This window comes from Saccopteryx leptura, chromosome 8 (genome assembly GCF_036850995.1).
Source record: "Saccopteryx leptura isolate mSacLep1 chromosome 8, mSacLep1_pri_phased_curated, whole genome shotgun sequence".
NCBI lineage: Eukaryota > Metazoa > Chordata > Mammalia > Chiroptera > Emballonuridae > Saccopteryx > Saccopteryx leptura.
This window is the reverse complement of record NC_089510.1, coordinates 68383200-68408862: the sequence shown is the minus strand read 5'-3', so window position 1 is coordinate 68408862 and position 25663 is coordinate 68383200. Positions and strand designations below refer to the sequence as shown.

Sequence of the window (25663 nt, the reverse complement as noted above, 5' to 3'; positions counted from 1 at the left end):
CCCTCCCACAGCCAAGGCTCCATTGGAGCAAAGTTGCCCCGGGCGCTGAGGATGGCTCTCTGGCCTCTGCCTCAGGCACTAGAATGGCTCTGGTTGCAACAGAGCAATGCCCCAGATGGGCAGAGCATTGCCCCCTGGTGGGCATGCCAGGTGGATCCCGGTCTGGCACATGCGGGAGTCTGTCTGACTGCCTCCCTGTTTCCAACTTCAGAAAAATACAAAAAAAAAAAAGTGTGTCTGTTAAAAAATAATTTAAAACCGGATTATAATAGCACACACAAATGTTTACCACCAAGTCCTGAACAGTTGCTGGTTATATGTAGCCAACCATTTAGTCCTGAGTTCCTAGTTATAAAAGCAAAAAAGAAAACACAATAACAAGTATACAGCAGTGATTTTCAACCTTTTTCATCTCACAGCACACATAAAAAACTAAAATTCTGTGGCACAACAAAAAATATATCTTTTGCCAATCTGACAAAAAAAATAGGTGTAATTTTGAGTCATTCACACTGGATGACCATTGTTGTGTTGGCTGTTGTCATTTTTTTATTTGACAGTCAAGGGAGAAGAGGTCAATGTCCCTGAATAGTTAGGTGTATTGCATGTTTTAAAAATTCTTGTGGCCCTCCAGTTGAAATCTGTGGTCTCCAGTGTCCAGCAAAGCTTTTACCGGCACAGGGTCTGGTGGGAGTTGATTTAGTGGTTTATTTAGTGGATAGTCATAAGTGGCCTGTACCCTCTACATTTTTGTAAGAAGTACATAGTTCATTTCAGGAGATTTTTTTTTCCTTATTATATCCATTCAAGGCAAAGGGCTATACAAAAGTAACTCCATAAGGACAGCATTTCTTGCTCTTGCCACTTTACTATTTGTTAACTTGGCCTTTACAACCTTGATAATTAACCCGCCTGGCCACCCCACCTCCATGCTGCCTTATTCAGTGCATTCCCAACTTGTTTCCATTCGGGCTTCCTTGTTAAACCTTATCACGGAGTAACCAGAGGTAAGAAAAGCTGAGCTCAGGATGACAGTCCCTTGTCACATGGACTGAGGGGGTGGCTGGCCCCACATCTGAGATTTTGAATGGCCAAAGTCATGTATCGTCCTCATCCTTAACCCACCTCGCTCCCTAGCTTGTGCCAGTAGTACTAAAGGGATTAGGAAAACTAGAGGGCAAGACTGTGTTTTCCACTTTTAAGTCTTTTGAAAGCACTTATATTTCTTCTCTTTGCTTTGTTTGAGCTAGGTTTGTAGTATTTCTTAAGCCTCTTTAGCTTTGATTTTTCCTGAGTATTTTACTAAGTATCTTGGAAATGTGATACTCCATGTACTTTCTCTCCAAGAATATGATTTTTCCTACCAAGTTTACTGAGTAAAGTAATTTTAAGTGTCAACACTACTTTAAACATTGTCAGATTAGACTGATTGTCCATGGACCTAGCGGACCCAAAGATACGAGTCTAACAGAATGGAAAGTAGAGCCTCTGTGGGTCCATTCTTCTTCTTTTTCTGGGTGCTGTTTTTGGATCACACTGCCCTTCAAAGGATTCCACTGAGCCATCCCCATATTCAGCCATCCCCGCGTCACTGGAGCATCAAGAAGAACTAAGGCCACTATGCCCTGGGATGGTCTCCCAAGCCTGCACACTGTCTTTGGGCACCACTGTGGGACCCCAGAAGCTCAGGATGTGAGCCTCGTCACTGACTTCTGCCTTCTGGATCTAAAAAGCAGATGGAGCTGTGGAATAGTTCCACATTAGACCAGCACTACTGCCTGTTTTCATTCTCTTAGCTCTTAGTAGGTTAATTCCCCGAGAGGTAGTAAAAGTTTTTATTTTTTAATTTTTTTATTGATTCATTTTAGAGAGGAGAGAGAGAGAGAGAGAAGGGAGGAGCAGGAAGCATCAACTCCCATATGTGCCTTGACCAGACAAGTGCAGGTTTCAAACCAGCGACATCAGCATTTCCAGGTCGACGCTTTATCCACTGTGCCACCACAGGTCAGGCGAGTGGTAGTAAAAATTTTGAGGAAAAGAAGCAAAGTCTTTCCTGGAAGACAAATTAAATTTACATAATCTTTTTTCCCCCCCAGATAACATCTTTAATGCCTTTTTAGTTTTACTACATATGGGAACACTCTCCTACATTATTTCAATTACAGTTGACATTCAATATTATTTTATATTAATCTCAAGTGTACAATGTAGTGGTTAGATATTTATATAATTTATGAAGTGGTCCTCCTGATGAGTCTAGTACCCACCTGGCACCGTACGTAGTTACTACAACATTATTCACTATATTCCCTATGCTGCACTTCACATCCTCATGACTGTTTGCAACCACCAACTGTACCTCTTAATCCCTTCACATTTTCACCCATCCTCCAGCCCTTTTCATCTGGTGACCATCAGTTTGTTTTCTGTGCCTATTGGCTTGTTTCTGCATCTCTGAGTTTGTTTCTGCTGGTTTATTGGTTTGGTTTTGATTCCATCATATGGTATTTTTCTTCCTCTTATCTCACTTATCACAATACCCTCTAGGTCCATCTGTGTTGTCACAAATGGTAAGATTTCATTCTTTTTTGGGCTGAGAATTATTCCAGTGTACATACGCACCACTTCTTCTTTGTCCATTGATCCACTGGTGGACACTTAGGTAGCTTCCATATTTTGGCTATTGTAAATAATGTTGAGGTGAACAGAGGGGTGCATATATCTTTTTGAATTAGTGTTTTCATTTTCTTCAAATAAATATCCAAAAGTGGAATTGCTCGGTCATATGGTAGTTCTCTTTTTAATTTTTTTAAGGAACCTAAATACCGTGTTCCATAGTGGCACTGGTTTATAGTCGCCCCAGCATTGTACAAGAGTTCCCTTTTTCCCACATGCTCACCAACACTTGTGTGTTGATTTATTGATGATAGCCACTCTGTCAGGTATGAAGCAGTATCTCACTGTGGTTTTAATTTGCAATTTCCTGATGTTAGTGATGTTCAGTATCTTTTCATATGTTTATTGGCCATCTGTATGCCCTCTTTGAAGAACTGTCTATTCAGGTCCTCTGCACACTTTTTAATTGGATTTTCTTTTTTGGTGTTGTATGAGTTCCCTATAGATTTTAGATATTAACCACTTATCAAATGTATCATTGGCAAATATCTTCTCTCATTCAGTAGGTTGTCTTTTTGTTTCGTTGATGGTTTCCTTCATCATGGAAAAACTTTTTAGTTTGATGTAGTCCCATTTGTTTATTTTGTCTTTTGTTTCCCTCGTCTCGAAGGACATATCCAAAAATAAAATTACTAAGAACACTATCAAAGAGTTTATTGCCTGTGCTTTCTTCTGGGAGTTTTATCGCTTCAGGTCTTACATTGAAGTCTTTAATCTATTTTGAGTTTATTTTTGTATGTGGCTTAGAAAGTGGTCTAGTTTCACTTTTTGTGTTTGTTTTTGCATGTATCTGCAGTTTTCCTAGCATCATTTATGTAAGAGACTGTCTTTAGCTCGTTGTTTATTCTTGTCTTCTTTGTCATTGATTGGTTGGGCTCTCTATTCTGTTCCATTGATGCATGTGTCTGTTTTTATGTCAGTACCATGCTGTTTTGATCACAATGGCCTTGTAGTATAGTTTGATATCAGAATGATACCTCCAACTTTGTTCTTTCTGAAAATTGCTTTGTCTACTCATGGTCTTTTCTGGTTTCATGTATATTTTAGGATTGTTATAGTTCTGAGAAGAATATCATAGGTATTTAGATAGAAATTGCATTGAATCTATAGATTGCTTTGGGTAGTATGGTCATTTAAAAACATCAGCACAATATATCCTTTCATTTATTTATATCTTCATCACTTATTTTTCTTCAGTCTTACAGTTTTCTGACTACAGGTCTTTTACCTCCTTGGTTATATTTATTCCCAGTTATTTAATTCTTTTGGATGCAATTGTAAATGGAACTGTTTTCTTAATTTCTCTTCCTGTCAGTTGGTTATTGGTATATAAAAATGCAATAGGTTTCTAAATATTAATCTTGTATCCTGCTACTTTACTGAATTCATTAGTTCTAATAGTTTTCTGGTGGGGTCTTGAGGGTTCTCTATACATGATATCATGTAATTTTCAAATAATGACAGTTTCACTTCTCTCTTTCCAATTTGGATGTGTTTTATTTCTTTTTCTTATCTGATTGCTGTAACTAGGACTTCCAATACTATATAGAATAAAAGTGGTGAAAGTGGACACCTGCTCTTGTTCATGATCTTAAAAAAAAAGCTTTCAGTTTTTTTACCATTGAGTACAATGTTAGCTGTGGGTTTGTCACAATGGCCTTCAACGTGTTGAGATATGTTCCCTCTATCCCCCCTGCTGAGTTTTTATTATAAATGGGTATTGGATTTTATCAAATGCTTTTTTTACTTCTATTAACATGATATGATTTTTATCCTTTATTTTGTTTATGTGGTGTATCACATTAATTGTTTTGCAGATATTGAACCAACCCTGCATCCCCAAAATAAGTAAATCCCACTTGATCTTTTTAATGTATTGCTGAATTTGGTTTGTTAATATTATGTTGAAGAGTTTTGCATGTATGTTAATCAGGATACTGGCCTATGATTTTCTTTCTTCGTAGCGTCTAACTGGTTTTGGTACTAGGGTAATGCTGGCCACATGAAATGAGTTTGGGAGCCTTCCCACCTCTCCAGTTTTTGGAATAGTTTGTTAACAATAGGTGTTATTCTTCTTTGAAAGTGGCAAAATTTACTTGTGAAGCCATCTAGTCCAGAACCTTTGTTTGTTAGGAGTTTTCTTATTACTGATTCGATTTCATTAGCAGTTATCAGTCTGTTCAGATTTCCTTTTCCTTCCTAGTTTAGTCTTAGAAGGTTGTATGATTCTACGATTTATCCATTTCTTCCAGGTTGTCCTATTTGTTGGCATATAATTATTCATAGTATTTTCATATAATTCTTTGTATTTCTGTGGTGTTGGTTGTCATTTCTCCTCTCATTTCTTTTTTTTTTTCTCTCATTTCGTACGTTATTTGGATCCTCTCTATTTTTTTTCCTGATGATACTATCTAAAGGTTTATCAGTTTTGATATTGGTTTCATTGATCTTTTATATTGTTTCTTTCAGACTCTCTCTATTTCCACTATGATCTTAATTATTTCCTTCCTTCTACTCTCTTTGGGCTTTGTTCTTTTTCTAGTTCCTGTAGGTAAAAGGTTAGATAGTTTGAGATTTTTCTTGTTCTTCAAGGTAGGCCTATATTGCTATGAATTTTCCTCTTAGAACTGCTTTGGCATGTCCCCATAGATTTGGGATCATTGTGTTTTCATTTTGTGGGGTTTTTTGGGGGGGGTTGTATTTTACCAAAGTTAGAAGCGGGGAGGCAGTCAGACGCCTGCATGCACCTGACCGGGATCCACCTGGCATGCCCACAAAGGGGCGATGCTCTGTCCATCTGGGGCATTGCTCTGTTGCAGTCAGAGCCATAGCACCTGCCATGGAGACTGTGGAGCCATCCTCAGGGCCTGGGCCAACCCTGCTCCAGTGGAGCCCTGGCTATGGGAGGGGGAGAGAGAGAGGAAGGAGAGGGGTAAAGGTGGAGAAGCAAATGGGTGCCTCTCCTATGTGCCCTGACCGGGAATCAAATCCAGGACTTCCACACGCTGGGCCGATGCTCTACCACTGAGCCAACTGGCCAGGACCTTGTTTTCATTTTCTTTTGTCCAAGGTATCTTGAGTTCTTCCTTGATCTCATTGATAATCCATTCAGTTCTCTTCTTGTAATTGATTTCCTGTTCATACCATTGTGGTGCAGTAAAGTAGCTTGATACAATTTCAGTCTTCTTAAATTTATTAAGACTAATTTTGTGGCCTAATATTTGGTCTACCCTGGAAAATATTACATGTGCACTTATAAAGAATGTATTTTCTGCTGCTGTGGGGTGAAATGTTCTAAAATTTTTTAATTAATTCTATCTAATCTAATTTGTCATTTAAGGCCACTGTCTCATTTTTGCTTTTCAGTCTGATTTATCCATTGATGTTAATAGGGTGTTAAATCCCTACTATTACTGTATTGTTGATCTCTCTATCTTCCCTTTTTCATCCCTTTACTTTCAGTCTGTGTGTCTTTTGATATAAAGTGGATCTCTTGTAGACAGCATATGTATGGGTCTTGTTTTTTAATGCATTCAGCCACCCTTTTTTTTAATTGAATTTATTGGGGTGATAATTGGTTAATAAAACCTTATAGGTTTCAAATGTGTAACTCAATAAAACATCATTTGCATATTGCATTGTGTGCTCATTTTGATATGGGCATTTAGTCTATTTACATTTAAAGCAATAGGTACATTGTTATTGCCTTTTTTTTTTCCTGAAGTTGGAAACGGGGAGACAGTCAGACAGACTCCCGCATGCGCCCAACAAGGATCCACCAGGCATGCCCACCAGGGGGCAATGCTCTGCCCATCTGGGGCATTGCTCTGTTGCAACCAGAGCCATTCTAGCGCCTGAGGCAGAGGCCACAGAGCCATCCTCAGCACCTGGGCCATCTTTGCTCCAATGGAGCCTCGGCTCCAGGAGGGGAAGAGAAACAGAGAGGCAGGAGAGGGGGAGGGGTGGAGAAGCAGATGGGCGCTTCTCCTGTGTGCCCTGGCCAGGAATCGAACCCGGGACTCCTGCACGCCAGGCCGATGCTCTACCACTGGGCCAACCAGCCAGGGCCTGTTATTGCCATTTTATTGTTTTTTTTTGTTGTTCTTTTCAGTTCCTTATTCTCTTGCTGTCTTCTCTTGTATGTTGATGACGTTTTATACTGTCATTATGTTGTCATAAATGATCCTATGTCATCATTTCTTATGGCTGAGTAGTATTACATAGTATATATGTACCACATTTTCTTTATCCAGTCTTCTATTGAAGGGCTTTTTGGTTGTTTCCATGTCTTGACCACTGTAAACAATGCTGCGATGAACATGGGCTGCATGTGTCTACGTACCAATGTTTTTGAGTTTTGGGGGTATATACCCAGTGGAGGGATTTCTGGGTCATATGGTAATGACAATAGGTGTTATTCTTTTATACTGTTTGGATTACTTTCTCATTTCTTGTTTCTTGCTTGTTGATTTTTAGTTTGTGGTTACCATTTGCTTCATATGTACCACCCCATGTTTATACAGTCTGTTTTTAAGTCAATGCTCACTTAAGTTCGAACACTTTTTTTTTTTTTTACAGGGACAGAGAGTCAGAGAGAGGGATAGATAGGGACAGACAGACAGGAACGGAGAGAGATGAGAAGCATCAATCATCAGTTTTTCGTTGGGACTCCTTAGTTGTTCATCGATTGCTTTCTCATATGTGCCTTGACCGCGAGCCTTCAGCAGACCGAGTAACCCCTTGCTCGAGCCAGCGACCTTGGGTCCAAGCTGGTGAGCTTTTTTTGGCTCAAGCCAGATGAGCCCATGCTCAAGCTGGCGACCTCGGGGTCTCGAACCTGGGTCCTTCCACATCCCAGTCCGATGCTCTATTCACTGAGCCACCACCTGGTCAGGCTCGAACACATTTTAAAATCACTATAATTTTTTATTCACCTCTTCCACATTTTTTCCATTCTTTTATACTTCTTTTGTGTATTTGTGTGTATCCCTTAATTTATTTTTGTAATTACATGTGATCTTCCTACTTTTGCTTTTAACCTATGTTGTAACTTTATAGTTTGTTGCTCCACTGCTTTTACTGTTTGCCTTTGTCAGTGAGAATTTTTTCTTATATTTTCTTGTTCATATTTTTTATCTTTTCTTCTTGAAGTCACTTTAACATTTCTTGTAATATTGGTTTAGTGGTGATGAACACCTTTAGCTTTTTATTATCTGGGACATAACTTCTAATACAAATCTTTTTTATTTTTAAGTTCAGATCCTTCTTGGGGAAAAATCTGGACATGAGAGCACTTTCTCAGAGTGGCGCTCCTGTCAACACTGAGACCCTTTCTCATTGAACACTTCTCCTCAAACACATTAGGTCTTTTTTTAGTAGTACTTTATATTCATGCCAAAAGCATTTACAGTAAATACAGAGTGAAGAAAGATCTCTTTTCACTAGTCTTAAACATAACATAAAAACACTTCTGAAATCAACATAGAACTAAAGGTATCTCTAAGTGTAGGAATGAAAGCCAGCATATACTGAGTCCTTGTGACATGCCAAATTCATGACACCTTAAATATGTATTGTATATAATTTAACTTTCAGTAACCTCATAAAGAAAGTATTACCCTCTCTCACTTTTAGGTGAAGGAGTTGAAGCTTAGCCTTAGAGAAGTGACTTACCTAAGGTCATACAGTAGGATAGTGTCAGAACTGGTATTCTAGTTTATTTCTGACTCCAGAGCTTATGGCTGCCTTCCACAAGATCCCGTTTCTTCTCTCTAGGTATAAGTTAGATAATTCACCAAGAGCAGAACCACAGTATTGGTATGTTCCATCACACTATTACTATAGAAATAAGTTCGAGTTCATCTCTCCCAAAAGTAGTAGGCCAACCTTGCAACCCCATAGGTGGTTCCCCGCTTTATGAGATGGGGAGATTACATGATTTTTCCTGTGTAATGCATCCCCACTACCACCTCAAAGAAGGGCCATCTTGGCTGACTATACTCAGCGATGGATACGGGAAGGCAAGGCTGGACAGAGCTGAATTTCTCTGCATAGTAAAGGCAAAGAGGGATCAAGAAGCCCTAAAGGAAACGGGTCAGTACAGGAAATTAGGGACCACACTAGGGAAAGCATCCACAGAGAGGTCAGCCTCGGGGCTGGCACCAAGGGACTTTAGAGGGACCAACCCGTTTCTTCTCTTTTCTCTCTCTCTCTCTTTTTTTGTTTTTTTTTGTTTTTTGTTGTTGTTGTTAAGTGAGAGGTAAGGAGGCAAAGACAGACTCCCACATGTGCCCCGACTGGGATCCACCCTGCAAGCCCCTACCAGGCAGTGCTCTGCCTGCCTGGGCTGCTGCTCCATTGCTCGGCAACTGAGCTATTTTAGTGCCTGAGGTGAGGCCATGGAGCCATCCTCAGTGCCCAGGGCCAATTCTGCTGTAACCATTCGAGCTATGGCTGTGGGAAGGGAAGAGAAAGAAAGAGATGGAGGGAGGGGAGGGTAGAGAAGCAGATGGGTGCTTCTCCTATGTGCCCTGACCAGGAATCAACCCTGGGACTTCCACACGCCGGGCCAATGCTCTACCGCTGAGCCAACTAGTCAGGGCTGGACCAGCCCATTTCTAATTAATGTTCAGTTTAATATCTCACTAATTGCTTGTAGCATGGATTTTCTTCAGACAAATGAAGGAAACAGCACATCCTATTTCACCGGTGGCCGAGGTCAGAGGCTGCCCATGGATATTCCTCACCTTACTGTTTTTTATTTCTCAGGCAACCTCAGAACCTGTTCTGGATCCACAGCAAATCCAAGCATTTGATCAGCTTTGTCGTCTCTACCGAGGAAGTTCCAGGGTAATGTTTGTGTAATTGTTTAAATGTTTAGTTCCTTATTTATAATTTCTATTCTAGAAATGTAGAGTCCTCAAGTCCTTGCTCCAGCCTCCTCCTCAGTCAGAAAAGTGCCCTTTTCTGTCCACGTGGAGTCCTGGCCCCAGGGAACAGTGAGAATTTGGAAAGGATGCAAAAGAAGTAGGACGGTATCTGTCCCTTACTTGCCATGGGCTGTGAGGACACAGGAGGGCATCTGCTTTTCCTAATCTTTCATCTGGGAGCCCTTTCTTTTTATTGATGACTGCCACATCTGCCCAAAGCCGCAGACCCTGCTGGACATCTGCACTGGTTGAATTTGTTGAGTTATAGTGACTTAACCAAATTAGAGGTATAAATGTAGGCTGCCTCGGACGCCTTCTGTAAACCTCACTCCAGATTTCTTCTGTCTGTGGCTCCACCATCTGTGACATCTGGCCTATACTCACATGGGTGCTCTAGCTCCATCCGTTACATCTGCATTCCAGCTAGCAAGATAGAGGAAAAGGGGGAAGAGCATAAGCCCTTTGTTTAAGGACAGCTCGTACAAGTTGTATGCACCACTTATACTTACTCCCGTTGTCCAGAACTTAGACACATGAACACACCTAACTGCAGCGCAGACTGGGGAAATTGGTCTTTGTCCCAAAAGGCCATGGGATAAAACTGTGTTATCCTATAACCGAAGAAAAAGAGTACAGATTGGGAGTGCTCTTCCTGTTCTGGCAGTCATGCCAGAGCATCAGTCTGGGTGTCGCGCTAGCATCTGAGAAGTGCACCTTCTCAGCCAGGTGTCCCTCGCCTTGCGCCTCTCTCTGGGTGGTGCCTTCTCTCATCCAGTCTGAGAACAGAAAGCTGGCAGTACCCTGGGTTTCTCTCTCCCGCTTCACACATTCCTTAGGGAGATCCTGCTGGCATCTTCTCTACATCTCCTGTGTATTTCTCCCCTTCCTTCCACACGGTCACAGAGGCCACTACAGGCCTTCAGTCCCTTCTACATGCTGCTGTCTGAGCACTCCTTCCAAACCCAAATGTACGTAACCACCCCCACCCCACCCCCACTTAAAATACTCTCCTGGATCTCCAGCACCTGAAAGCATAGTCCAAACTCCACCGCCTCCTCCATCCCCAGCTCACACCTCATTCCAGCTGGGCCAGACTTGTTCCTGAGCTTATCTTGCGCTTGCGCAGACTGCTTGTGTGCTCTGGACTCCCTTTCCCCACTCCCGTCCTTAGGCAAACATCTGCTGGGCTGCATGGAAGCCCAGGGGGGGAAATGGTGTTCCCTCCTTGAGAGGTGGCTTGGGCCGAGTTTTGTTCCAGACTTCTGCAGGGGTCTCCTGAGGGTGGTCTGGCAGCATTATGAACTGGCACTACCTCTGTCACTGCCCAGGAGTTATGCTGCTTCAAACTATTGAGCCACATTCAGGACTCATCAATTTCCAGATCACTAGGTTATAGCAATACAGTTGTTTTTTTCCTGGGAAATAGAAAATATTTTTTGTGGTTGATCTTTCTACCTCACACTGTCTGAATGTGGAAGAATCTGGAGTTTATGTAGCATCTGTTGCCTGTTCTCTTCTTAGCATTATATGTAAGTAACAGCACTTGTGGAGAACTTCACAATCTGGTGGGCAGCTGAGAGAGTCACAGAAGATAGGAAGTTGCATGAAGCAGAGATCAAGCAGAGCAAGGGATGTCTCTCTGAATCCTCTCGGGTGGCAGTGAAGTTCCTGGCAGGACTGCTTAAGCAAGCATACCCCTTTTCTGTCCTTGGCCAACGAAGTAACCTGCAGTTGGAAACACTGTTCTGAATTGTGAACTGGACCATACACACGTCTCTGAGCCAGGGGCTTGAGCTGGGTTATTTTAGATAAACTGTCACTTTGAACTTAAATTGGCCTTCAGTTGTCTCCTCAATTACTCCAACCACAGGTCATGAGTTATCCATAAAAGTGACACTGGATACACGTGAGCCTTGTGCCATTATTGCTTGGGTGAAGAGAGAAACCCTTGCCAGAGGTCAGAGAACTGGCAGGATATGTGAGTAGGAAACAGGGAACAGACATTATCTTCAGGGAAGGCAGACCGTGGGCAGCTCAGCCGAGCACAAGTTGCCACATGGGCCTGATTTTGAATCCTACATTACCACTCACTAGTGGGTGACTAGGACAAGTTACTTAACTTCTCAGGGCCCCAGTTTTTTTACCAGAGGGCTGATTGAGAGGATTAGAAAAACCAGACATGAGAAGCAGGCCCAAATGGCAGCATGGGTGGGTGCTGAGCTCGCCTTCTCCCAAGAACACGTGGAATGTGCACCTGTACTCAGAATTCCTCCTGGGAGACGCTGGGAGCCAGCGGAACCGCTTCTGCACAACAAGCAAGAAAGGGGGTCCCCACAGAGAAGGCCAGGGAACCACAGGACCCAGTGAGCGCCATCGTTCCTGTTTCCCCTGAAGCCGGATAGCAGCAGGAGCCCCGCCCTCCTGGAGCTGGACCCGCAGAGACAGGAGGCATCCCAGCACACGTCCAAGGGGCCTCCCACCTGGAGGCTGGTCCAGCGGGCACAGCAGTGTGGGGCCTCATACCCCGCTGAGCTGCACACACAAGGGGGCCCCCACCTGAGGAGAACGCAGAGCCAACAAAACATTGTGCTACCTGCCTGCAAGGATACCCTGTCCAAAGGAAGTGCAGAGATACTGGGGCACCCCTGTGTGCTCACGTAGGGCTACCCCTCCTGGAGAGGGCAGGGCTAGCAAAACACTGCAGGACTTGCCACAGGACTGCCCTCTGCAGAGGAAGTGCAGAGAGGGTAGGGCACTGCTGCACTCACACGGGGAGCCACCCACTCGAAGAAAATGTAGACCTAGCAAAACTTGTGGTACCACACACAGGGCTGCCCTGTGCAGAGTGAGCTGGGTGTGTGTGCAAGGCCCAACTGTGATCACAGACAGTTAAAGCAACAGGGCAGGGTAAGAGCCTCACCTGGAACCCACTCCTTCAGGCCAAGTAACAGATCAGGTATAGCACATGCCCACCCTGGCTACAGTCAACCTGCCCAAACTATCCAATACATCTATAGCCCATCTTTCAAGAGAGGGAGGGTAGTTATTCAGTGTGACTCACAAGAACAAACACAGACAGACAAAATGGAGAAAAAGAAGACTATGCCCAAATGAAGGAACAAGAAGAAACTCGGGAGAAAAACCCTAAGGCAATGGAATTAAGTATTATTTGCCTAATAAAGAATTCAAAGAAATTGGCATGAAGATGCTCAACAGACTTGAGAGCACAATAGAGGAAATCAGGCACTTCAACAGAAAGATAAAAAGTGTAATGAAGAGTCAATCAAAATGAAGCAGGCAGTAACTAAAATGAATACATGAGAAGGAACTGGCAGCAGACTAACTAATATAGAAGAAAGGATTAGGGACCTGAAAGACAAGATAGTAGTAATCACCCAATCAAAATCACCAAGTAAAAAAAGATTTTTTAAAATTATTTTTTATTTTTCCATTGATTGAAAGGGAGGGGTAAGAAAAGAGGGAAAGATGGGGGAGTGAAAGACAGAGAAGCATCAATTCACTGTTTCACTTAGTTGTTCCATTTAGTTGTGTACTTACTGACTGTTTCTCACACATGCCCTGAGGAAGGGGTGACCTTGGTGCACTGGGACATGCTTTAGCCACTGAGCCACCCAGCCAGAGCAAAAAAAGATTTGTTAAAAGTAAGAATAGTATAAGACAGTGTTTTTCAGCTGCTGCTCCACGAAAGAGTTAACCACCCTGATGATGTATAAAGATTAAATAGATAGACTATTGAAAAACACTGATATAAGAGATCTCTGGGATAACATCAGGCACCCTACCATTTGCATTATAGGGATTCCAGAAGGAGAAGGGGGGGCAGAATGTTTAGATAATGTCTGAAAACTTTCCTAATCTGGGAAGGAAACAGACATCCAAACACAGGGTTCAAACAAAATGAACCCAAAGAGACCCACAACAATACTCAAGGCATATTGACTTAAAATGGCAAGCATGAAAGACAAAGAGACAGTCTTAAAGGCAAGGTAATTGAAACATCAAATTGCATACAAGGGAAATGCCGTAAGGCTATCAGCTGATTTCTCACACAATTTGACAAGCCAGAGGGAGTGCCAGGACAAACTTAAAGTGCTCAAAGAAAGGGACCTATCTACACCTATAATACTGTGTCCAACAGGGCTATCCTTTAGAATTAAAGGAGGGAGTTTTCCAGACAAGTGAAAACTAAAGGAGTTCACCACCACTAACAGGGCCTTACAATTTTTGTTAAACAAGAAAAGTTAAAGGGCCTGACCAGTGGTGGTGTACTGGATAGAGCATTGACCTGGGATGCTGAGGTCCCAATTTCAAAACCCTGAGGTTGCTGGCTTGAGTATGGGACCATAGACATGATCCCAAGATTGCTGGCTTGAGCCCAGGGCTACTGGCTTGAAGCCCAAGGTCAGTGTCTTGAGCAAGGGGTCACTCACTCTGCTGTAGCTCCCCAGTCAAGACACATATGAGAAAGCAATCACTGAACAACTAAGGAGCTGCAACAAAGAATTGATGCTTCTCATCTCTCCCTTCCTGTCTGTCTCTGTCTGTCCTCTCTGACTCTGTCACACAAAAAAAGTAAAAAAAGAAAAGCTCAGATGGGCAGAGCATCGCCCCCTAGTGGGCTTGCCTGGTGGATCCTGGTTGGGGTGCATGCGGGAGTCTATCTCTGCCTCCTCTCCTCTCACTAAATTAAAAAAAAAAAAACATTGAAGAAAAACAACAAATTGAAAGAATCAAGAGAAGGGACAGCAAAGAACAACAAAACCCACCAAAAAACAATCAACAAAATGGTAATAAACACATACCTAACAATAATTATTCTAAATGTAAATGGAAGAAATGTTGCAAACAAAAGATACACTTTAGATTGAAAGACACACACAGACTGAAAGTGAAGTTATGAGTAAAGATATTCCATGCAAACAGAAATGAAAACGGGGGTAGCAAAACGTCACTTACATCAGACAAAATCAACTTCAAAACAAAGAATGTAAAAAGAAACAAAGGAGGTTAAATAACTTGAAAGGGGCTCAATCTAAGAAGAGAATGTAACAATTTTAAATATGCACCCAATTTAGGAACACTCAAGTATATAAAGCTATTCTTAATGGACATAAAGGCAAAAGTTAACAGTAATACTATCATAGTAGGGGACTATAATTCTCCACCTAATTCAATGGATAGATCACCCAGACAGAAAATTCATAATTAAATAATGGCCTTAAATGCCACATTGGAACAGTTAAGACATTTGTAGAACATTGTATCCAAAAACTATAGATTACATATTTTTTTCAAGTGCACATGAAACATTTTCCAGGATAAATCATATACTAGGCCACAAAATAAGCCTCAGTAAATTCAAAAAAATTGAAATTATATCAAGCATATTTTCTGACCACAATGGCATGAAACTAGAAATCAACTTCAGGAAAAAACACAAATACATGGAGGCTAAACAGCAAGTTTCTGAACAATCAGTGATTCAGAGATAATCAAAACCTACCTTGAGACAAGATGAAAGCAAACCTTACAGCAAAGCAGCTGTCAGAGAACTTATAGCTGCAGGCCTAGCTCAAGAGCAGGAAAAATCCCAAATAAACAATCGATTTTTTCTTACATTTTTTAAAATTTATTTTTAAATTTTATTTAGAAAATTAAATTTAACAGGGTGACATTGATCAGTAAGAGTACACAGGTTTCAGGTAAACATTTCGATAGCATCTGAACTGTTGAGTATGTTGTGTACCCACCAAATGCACAATCTAAATCTACAACTAAGGAAACTAAAAAGAGAGGAATAAACAAAACCCAAAGTAGAAGGAAGGAAATAATAAAGAGCAGAGTGGAAATAATGAAATAGAAAGTAGGAAAACAATGAAAAATGAATGAAATAAAGAGCTGGTTCTTTGAAAGAATAAATAAAATTGATAAGCCCTTAAACAAGACTCATCAAGCAATAGAGAGAATACAAATACATATGCAAATCACAAGTGAAAGAAATTAGAACTTCCACCACAGAAATATAAAGATCATTAAAGAATACTATGGATAATTATATGCCAACAAATCTAGAAGAAATGAATAAATTACGGGAAATATACAACCTTCCAATAGTAAACCAGGAAGAAATAGAGAATCTGAATAGACCAGTACTAACAATGAAAATGAAGCAATAGGCCCTGGCCGGTTGGCTCAGTGGTAGAGCGTTGGCCTGGCGTGCAGGAGTCCTGGGTTCGATTCCCGGCCAGGGCACACAGGAGAAGCGCCCATCTGCTTCTCCACCACTCCCCCTCTCCTTTCTCTCTATTTCTCTCTTCCCCTCCCACAGCCAAGGCTCCATTGGAGCAAAGTTGGCCCGGGCGCTGAGGATGGCTCTATGGCAGGGGTCCCCAAACTTTTTACACAGGGGGCCAGTTCACTGTTCCTCATACCATCGGAGGGCCAGACTATAAAAAAACTATGGGCAAATATCTATGCACACTGCACATATCTTATTTTAAAGTAAAAAAACAAAAAGGGAACAAATACAATATTTAAAATAAAGAACAAGTAAATTTAAATCAACAAACTGACCAGTATTTCAATGGGAACTATGGGCCTGCTTTTGGCTAATGAGATGGTCAATGTGCTCCTCTCACTGACCACCAATGAAAGAGGTGTTGCGTCGGCCTAGCGTGCGGAGGACCCGGGTTCGATTCCTGGCCAGGGCACACAGGAGAAGCGCCCATTTGCTTCTCCACCCCTCCGCCGCGCTTTCCTCTCTGTCTCTCTCTTCCCCTCCCGCAGCCAAGGCTCCATTGGAGCAAAGATGGCCCGGGCGCTGGGGATGGCTCCGTGGCCTCTGCCTCAGGTGCTAGAGTGGCTCTGGTCGCAATATGGCGACGCCCAGGAGGGGCAGAGCATCGCCCCCTGGTGGGCAGAGCGTCGCCCCATGGTGGGCGTGCCGGGTGGATCCCGGTCGGGCGCATGCGGGAGTCTGTCTGACTGTCTCTCCCCGTTTCCAGCTTCAGAAAAATGAAAAAAAAAAAAAAAAAAAAAAAAAAGAAAGAGGTGCCCCTTCTGGAAGTGTGGCGGGGGGCCAGATAAATGGCCTCAGGGGGCCGCATTTGGCCTGCGGGACGTAGTTTGGGGACCCCTGTTCTATGGCCTCTGCCTCAGGCGCTAGAATGGCTCTGGCTGCAACAGAGCAACGCTCCAGATGGGCAGAGCATTGCCCCCTAGTGGGCATGCTGGGTGGATCCCGGTCAGGCACATGCAGGAGTCTGTCTGACTGCCTCCCCATTTCCAACTTCAGAAAAATACAAAAAAAAAAAAAATGAAGCAATAATCAAAAAACTCCCAATAAAAAAATCCCAGGACCAGGTGTCTTCACAGGTGAAATCTACCAAACATTTAAAGAAAAATTTGTACTTACTCTTCTCAAATAAAGAGGACATGAAAAGACATTTCTCCAAAGAAATCCAGAAGGCCAACAGACATGTGAAAAGATGCTCAACATCACTAATCATCAGAGAATTGCAAATCAAAATCACAATGAAGTATCACCTCATCCCTGTCAGAACTGCTATCATTAAAGTCAACAACATAATGTGTTGGCAAGAATGGGGAGAAATGGAAACCTTCCTGCACTGTTGGTGCAACTGCAAACTGTGCAGTCACTGTGGAAAACTGTATGGAGGTTCCTCAAAGAACTAAAAATAGAACTGCCATATAGTCCAGCAATTCTACTTCTAAGTATTTATCCACAGAAAACAAAAATACTAATTCAAAGATATATGCACACCACAGCATTATTTACAATAGCCAAGATACAGAAGCAACCTAGGTGTAATGAAGAAGTGGTATATACAATGGAATATGACTAGGCAATAAGAAATGAAACCTTACCATTTGTGATAGCATGGATGGACCCATAGGGATGGTGCCAGAGAGGAGCAGTGAGGTGATAAAGGGGAACCCAGTGACACTGCAATCAGTTTGCACGGTGACAGGTGATCACTAGAATTAGTGACGTGATCACAAATGTCAAATCACTGTATTGTACACCTTAGGCAAATATAATATTGTATACCAACTGTACTTAAATTAAAAATAAAAACTTTTAAAGAAATAATACATATGTAAAGAACCTAGCATAGTGCCTGGCACCCAGAGGCACTAAACACAGTACCTGGGGCTCGGAGCACCTTGTGTGACGCTCGCTCCCTCCTCACAGCTGCCCTCTCCAGGGAGGCCTTGGGTGCGGAGGTCATCTGTTCTCTGACCGTCCAGGGCCTCTCGTGGGCCAGGCTGTCAGGCTCCCAACTTTTGCTGAGGCCTCTGAGGTAAAAGGGAGGACCCCTCGGAGTGGCAGAGCCTGGTTTCCCAGTGGGCTGGCATTAACCTCTCCTCCTGCCACTCGGTCCTTGGCAGGTCTTTCAGAACTGAGCCACTAACAGTGAGGTTTTCACTGGTGTCATTGGTGGGAATAGGGACGTTGGAAGCAGGGAGGAGAAGGTAGAGTCTCAGTTTCTCCTGACTCCCCGAAGTTTGAACTGGCAGCTGGGCACCCATTTGGAGCTATGCAGGTTACAAAAGGGAGCAGTCAGAGCCAGAGATCACAGCGCAGGGGTCTCCAGGTTTGAAATCCCGACGGCGCCAGATCCATCACAGGCTCACCAGCTTGAGTGCAGTCACTGGCTTGAGCATGGGATCATAGACATGACCCCACGGTCACTGACTTGAGCACGGGGTCACTCGGTCTGCTGTAGCCCCCTGGTCAAGGCACATGTGGAAAGCAATCAATGAACAACTAAGGAGCCGCAATGACGGGTTGATGCTTCTCATCTCTCTCCCTTCCTGTCTGTCTGTATCTGTCTGTCTGTCTGTCCCCCACACCTCCTCTCTCTCTCACTAAAAAAAAAAAAAAAAAAAAAAAAAAAAAAAAAAGGCAGGGTCCTTCACCCTAGAACTGAACGGAAGGGCGGAGTGCGACCAGCAGCGGGGAACCTGCACGCAGGGCAGGCCACAGGGTTAGGCTCCAGCCCGAGGGCAGCAGGCAGGGCAGCGTCCCCGTGTCCCCTCCTCTCGGAGCAGCACAGTTCAGTTCGATGTGCGGATGAAACACCTCAGTTCGCTCTTAGTGAAGGAGGGAATGTTTAGGTCCCACAAGATGAAGTGAATTTGTCCACAGTCACATGACTTGTCTGTGAGATGCAGACCTGGGATCCAAACCCAGTTTGTCTCCTCTTCCCACTGAGCAGCACTGTCCCTCATGTATTTGAGGTGGGGGGGGGGACTTGGGACACCCTCAGCCTTGGTTGACTTGTGTCCCTCCTGTGCAGCTGGCTCTCCTCACAGAACTCTCCCAGAACCGCGGCAGCGAGAGCTACCGGCCATTCAGCGGCCCCCAGAGTGGCTCAGCTTTCCACAGCATCTTCCAGAATGAGAACTTCCAGCTGCAGCTCGTCCCCCCACCTGTGAGCGAGGACTGATGCTCCCTGGGGCCTGGCCTTGGAGACCAGAGACAATCAGGGCAGCTGGGGAGGGAGCCCTCTCGGCTGGCTTGGCCCTGACGGCCTCCACACTCCTGAGCAGAGGACCCGAGGGGCGTTTCTGGGCCCAGGCTTTCTCCACGCCTGACACTCCCAGGGAGGACCCTGTCCAATCTGTGGTGTCACTGCAGCACGTCACTGGACTAGTTGATTCTGTTTTGCTTAAGCAAAAGAATGTCACATACCTCCATCCTGCTTTTTGAGAAAATGTGCTTTGCCTGTTGGGACTGTTTCCTGTCTCCTGAGCCTAGGGGACAGGTGGCGCTCATGCAGATGGCATTCTGGAGTCTGGTCCTCGTCACCTAGAGCTGGTGGCAGCACAGAGGGACTGCCGATTTTGCTGCAGGGGGGACAGGGAGCAGTGTTCAGGCTGCAGCACCACTGACTCGCATACTTGAGGGAGCCAGGGACCCGCAGGGGCCAGACCTCTCCTTTTGATGTGTTTCTGTTACAGCCCATCTGAGTGTCAGATGTTCCCTCTCTAACAATAAAAGCCCGTGTAAGTGCTGTAGGCTGCTGGCTGTGTCCAGCTCTCAATCTGTCAAGCCATACAGGACATTTGGAACACTTATTACCACAATTCTGTTTTATCAGCTGAAAGTCAAGGACTTGGATTGTGACAACACTACCCTTATTCAAATAAACAGCTCCGTCACTCCATTCAGAGCTGCCAGCCACCCAGGTGCTCCTGTGATGGGGACAAGGCTGCCACGGCAGCATTGTCACGTCTTGGCCCTGGGACTTGGCACAACATTGAACCCACGGGGCGTCACCACACAGACTCGTTCCACCTCCAGGCTGAGGTGCTCCGTTCTCATCAGTCCACTCGGGGGTGGTCAGACTCTCATGCACGGGCTCCCTTATGCTAACCAAGCCCACAGGAAATAGGTGTGTAAACTAGATGCCGATTTGCTGACCTTTAATAGACAGTACATCCTGCTTTGGCCACACGCGAGCTGTAATTCTCTCTCAGCTTCAGTTTCTTCCTATAAATAAGGCTGCTCTGAAGACGAGATGAAACAATGCGTGTAAATAGCTAGCACTGTGCAAGCACATGGCCACAGCCCTGGAATACCAGCTGAGCTTTTATTATACAGGCAGACTTCCCTTTCTTGTACTTCACAGCTTTTGTATATTTTACAGATTGAAGGCAAAATCCTCCACCAGCAAAAATATTGTGGCTTCTTAATTGCACCAGGCCATGCCAGTGCCCTGGGCCAGTCCCGTGATTCCTCCAGGGCTGCCTGCACCGCTCCCCCAGACCCGCACAGGCCGCTGCACCTACTTGATACTGGGTGCACATCTCTGAGAGAGTGTCAACCCCATTTTACATATGAGAAAGCTGAGGCTCAGACAGGACAAAGAAGTTAACCAAGCTGATACACCCAGGAGCAGCAGAGCAGGGGTGTGAACACAGAACTGTGATTCCAGAATCAAGATGTTACCCTCCCAGTTACAGATCAGAAAGGTTCTTGATGAGCTTAAAATTAAGGCCAAAGGAGTTTAATATTCTCAAAGTAAACTTGGTGACTGTCCTTCCTTCTAGTCTACAGAGCCAAGGCAGTTTACTGCTCAAGTCAGGGCCAAACACCAACAAATCACTCTCCTACGGCCCATCTCTCCTACCAGCTCCCAAGAATTCCTTAGCTTGTCATCCGAGGCACAGCACCACTGAACACATCACAGCTGCTCTCGATGCGGGCATGCCTTCCTAAGAAGAGACTCGATTGGACCTGAAGGGCTTTCTTGTCTCGGTGACTAAGTGCTGGCACTGGAAGTGACAGGCCTGAGTCGCACCCTGATCCCTGCCATCAGGCAGCCACTGTCACTGTCCCCTCTCATGGCACTTCGCACATGTTCTAGTCAGCAGTGATGTCACAGCCCGCCTTAGAGCAGTTCCATAGGGACAAAGACTGCTCGGCAACAGCAGCGGTCCTGTCATGGCCGTGGAGCGTGTTGGGGGAGCGGGTGCTCCTGGGGGCGGGGAGGTCAGAGCAGCCAGCTCCGAGGGCCGCTCCAGCCGCTGCTGAGCTCCAGCTGCTTTTCTAGGTCAGCTCACTGCGCTCACCCCGAGCTGTGACAGGCGGTGAGAGGAAGGATCTGGGGGCGGGAGACCCTTCAGCTGCCACTCGAGGGCGGGACTGTTCAGAATGTCTCCTGTGCTCTCTGGCGGAGAGGGGTGGCCCTCGGACAGGAAATTGGGGCCCTGGCAGAAGACGGGTGTGGGTTCTGGGTGGCCAAACAAAGCAGTGTCCATCACAGCTGCCACACTGCAAATATCTGGACACCCTAAAAGCATGGTTCCTCTAGGGCCCCAGCTTCAGTCAAATGCCCCCCCACACACTCGGCACCCGCCCCGCCCTCCTGCCGCCAGGGCGGAGCTGCACCCGGTTCACCAGAGGCACAATGGACTGCTGGACGGTGCCCGGTGTGGGGCACGGAGCCCGGTGTGGGGCACAGCCCCTCCACTGGCCCACGCCCCGCCCTCCTGCCGCCGGGGCAGAGCTGCACCCGGCTCACCAGAGGCACAATGGACTGCTGGACGGAGCCCGGTGTGGGGCACATGCTATCGGCTCTTCTGAAAAATAAAGAAAAGAAAGGTGATTTGCTCCACCTATAGTGAAGTCCTAGTGACTTTAGAAGGTGCTTTACAAAGTAACATTACCAACCAGCGCCTGCCTTGGGGAGGGCCAGGGAAGGTGTCTGTGGGAGAGGAAGGCCTACAGGGGCTTCGTCGATGGTGAATGCTTTAGTGTCAGTAAGAGCTTTAGGGATCCTTCAAGAAGCTGTGCGTTCCTACTCAGCTCTGCCTGGTGAGCACGTGTTTCCCAAGGGGCCTCTCCAGAATCCAATGCCTGTGATGTGCCCGGAGATGCAGGGACGGCCTCCTGGTGTGCTGTTCTCTGGGCAGCCCGGGGCCCACTCCAGGAGCCCAGGACATCTGAGCACAGCCGAGCTCCCAGAGAGCAGCCTCAGCATCAGTTCATCCCAGGGGCCCCTCCTCTCTGGGCATCCCTGGCCACCAGCCGCCTCCCCACCAGCCGCCTCCGTGCACTGACCTTGTCTGAAGCCTTCCCCAGCTACGGAAGGAAAACGGCAGTTTGACTCACCTTACTTCCACAGGTGGGTGTTTTCCCGTCTCCTACACTCCTGAGGTCAGGATTATGTTCTGTCCACTCCGGGTCCTCTACAGCACAGTACTTACAACAGAATGGGTATCACCACATTTTCTTTTAAAATCACTGTCCTTTTTAAGTAAACTGTTTATGAACAGAAATGTTCACAAACCATATGCATACAACTGGATTGATTCACAAAGTGAACACACCTGTGGAACCAGCACCCAGATCAGGCAAATAGAAATGACGAGCATCCCAGAGGTCCCCTTCAAGTCTCTGTTCATCACGCCCCGCCCCCAAGTCAAACACTGTCCTGACTTCTACCAGCAGGACAGCTTTGCGAGGGCTGGTCTCGGTGTGGGGTGATGCTGGGTGCGCAGGGAGCCCGGGGCGAGTGCGGGGAGGAGACAGGAAGGGAGAGGAGAGGCCCACGGAGAGGGCAGGCTTTGTGCAGGTTCGAGCTGAGGGAGTAGCACTGGCTGGATTTGGACTCCGAGGAAGTAGAGCTCTGGCCCAGCTACTAAGCCACCATGTATGACTGACTGGCTTACCTGCCTTGATAGTTGACTTAGCTCTTGGCTGCGTCAGCCATAATCTTACCAACCTTCTCTGTGCACCACAGTGTCACCAAGTATGGCAGATTAGTCGGGAAAATGCTTCATAAGTCTCAGTTCAGACACGTGCTTCGCTGATCCAGGGTGCTGTTTCTTGTCACCTTGCAATCACACCCTAGATCTCTTTCTTGGGATAAGTCACCTGGGGTCTTGCACTAGGTGACAGGGTAGGTGTCAGACAGGGCTAAAATGTCCCACCAGGCCCCTAGCTTTCTGATCTCCCATCTACAAAGTTACAGCAGAGCTTCAGGCTGAGGACTGAGAAAGACAGTAAGAAACAAACCCTCTCCTCCCTCTCCAACCCACTGGCCCAAGCATTTTCCAGCCATGCATGGCTGAAGGTCTGTCATGGGGTCACTCCTCAGTGGAGGCCACTCAGTTCCGGGACCAACCCCCTCCCGTCCCACAGGCGCACACCAGGAGGAGATGCTGTCCGCACCTGCGGGCTCTCCGGCCCCGTCCCAACCCCCAGTGGCCAGGCTCTGCCTGCACTCCCTGTCCAGGGCTCACCACAGCTCACTGGGTTAGTTTCTGGCTATAAAAGTATTATTAATTCATGTTAGAAAACTAGGAAAATTTAAAAAGCAAACAAAAGCACCTTTAATGTCTAGGCATATCTACTTAACCTTCCTTTTTACTTGCATTTCCTTTATCTGCCTGGTCCCTGAGGAATTCCGTTTGACCTCCAGCTGCCCCTCCTTGAGCCTTACTGTGGCGAACCTGAGTCCCAAGAGCCTGTCTTACCCACAGTTTTGTGTTGTTCAGAGCTACAGGCATTACCAGTTCCCAGTGATTGAATTGCAATGCGGGGGAGAGGCTAAATTAAAGTTTATTGCAGAATAAAAGTGTGTGCGGTCAGCAACTCTGAGAGGCTATAATGAAATGCCTTCTAGAACTTGGCAATACAATCATGTAGATTTAAATTAGTAGAATGCACACACAGTAGATGAGATTAACTGCAGAAGTCACTTTAAAAGACAAGTTATCTTTTGTGAAGACAGAAAGAGCTAGCCTTGAATGATGATCAAGATGTGATTAAACATGGAAGCAGCCAAGGCCTAACTTCAGAGACTGAGGTGTCTTGCAGAAAGACGCGAGTATGTGTGTCTGTGTGTGTTGGCAGAGGTCTGTGTGGATGTCTCCACAACACTGCCCGGAGAGCGGCTATGCTGGGGCAGGCATGAGCCACCAGGCAGTGGAAGGTGCTTGCTGGGTTAGGGACGGGAACAGAGCACCTGGTGCTCTCCTCACTGAGAAGGCTAAGAAGCCACCTGGCTCAGCGCCAAGTACCTTGAGGGTGGGAAAGGTGCTATAAGAGTAGACAACACAAGCAAAGGGCCAAGGTGGTAAGTTCTAGAGCCAAAGTGACTGGGTTCAAATCCTGATGCCCACTACTTAGAAGCTTTGCCACTTGGAGCAAAAATACTGACTTCCTGAACTCTTTTCCTGGTTTGTGAAATGGAGATGCTGAAATCTCCCTCAGGGATTGCTGTGAGGATTACTGGTAGAAAGCACTAAGGTAGGTGTTGAGCTTTAATTATTAATAATACTAACATTATTACTATTACTAATAAAAGAATTCATTTAGCAATCCCAGTGAGATCATTCAAAAGCCAACCCCAGTTGCTCTCCCTGGGTGTGCGAAATGTAAAAACAGCTCCTGGGCTGCCAGCCTGAGGTTCGGACCCTGAGCCTCAGGGACCGAGCGGATGCACCCCCAGGACCTGTGGCTGAACCCGGGCTGTGTGAACTGAATACAAAGTTGGAACCTTTGTGTGAAAGAAATACTGTTTGTGGGAGAATGTGTTATTTGTATAAAGCTAATGTGGCCAACAAGAACGTTCTTACAAAGGGCTCTGGGAGTTACTGGACAGCGCTATGAGCGTGCACTATCCACTGCCCTTAGGGAACTGGCGTCAGGTTTAAGTGGGATAATGATATAAATTGCTCATTTCCTGACACGATGTAAGCACACAAGATAAATGTTTCACATTTTACAAATGTGAGCTTTGTTTTGTTTAGCTCATTGTGTTACTTGAATCAGAACCGCTTGAAAGGGGGATTGCAGGGAAAGAACATTCCAAACTCAAAATATCATATTTGTGCTGTTACAAAAGAAAAAGAAAATCACATTTATTTTACAAGGTAGTTATTTTCCTAAACTATTAATACATAAAAGACAGTTGAGCTGTCTGTAGGAAAACAATATAATTTTAGGAAATTACAGAATGGTCAACATTGTGCTTGAAACTTTAAAACAGACATTTTAAAAAATAGCACAGTAAGTGAATGCAGTAAGGTATGAACAGCCTGAAAAGTGCACATGAACACAATGACATGGAAGCTCACTATTAAAACCTCTAGTGACAACTGGCTTTCAGACCTGTTCCAAATATTAGGAGCATGCGTCAATCTTAACAGAAAAAGGAACGCAAAACACTAATAGAAACATGGCTCTTTCCTAACAGAGTCAACTCTCAATTATCCACATTAATGAAAGGGAGCTGTGACATATAAAAAATTTTAAAGGTAAATAATTCCAGAATTAATTTTGAGAAATGCCCTTGTACCTGCCACCCCTGGAGTCCCAGCGCTGATAAAGGGGAGAACTTGCACTGCCGTCTCCCCTCCTCCCGGGGCCTCGACCCACACAGGACTTTCCAAAAAGCCCACACTAGGCCTGGCCTCTCTAACGTGGGTTCACAGCCCCTCTGGAGAGGGGAGTGGAAAAGAAGACTGCTAAAATTGTTTGCTGCATGTGAAAGGCCAGA

At 45.2% G+C, this 25663-nt stretch overlaps 1 protein-coding gene across 3 annotated transcripts in view; it reads left to right on the top strand.

The window, feature by feature from the left end:
- The window catches only part of VPS8 (VPS8 subunit of CORVET complex), a 397311-nt gene extending 377012 nt beyond the window's left edge, over positions 1-20299 (top strand). For all 3 annotated transcript variants that reach the window (XM_066346811.1, XM_066346813.1, XM_066346812.1), the window contains exons 46-47: positions 9445-9525; positions 18950-20299. In XM_066346811.1, the coding sequence (XP_066202908.1) occupies positions 9445-9525; positions 18950-19099 (231 nt within the window). In that variant the 3' untranslated portion in view covers positions 19100-20299. The remainder of the gene's footprint in view (positions 1-9444; positions 9526-18949) is intronic.
- The last annotated feature ends 5364 nt before the right edge of the window (positions 20300-25663 follow it).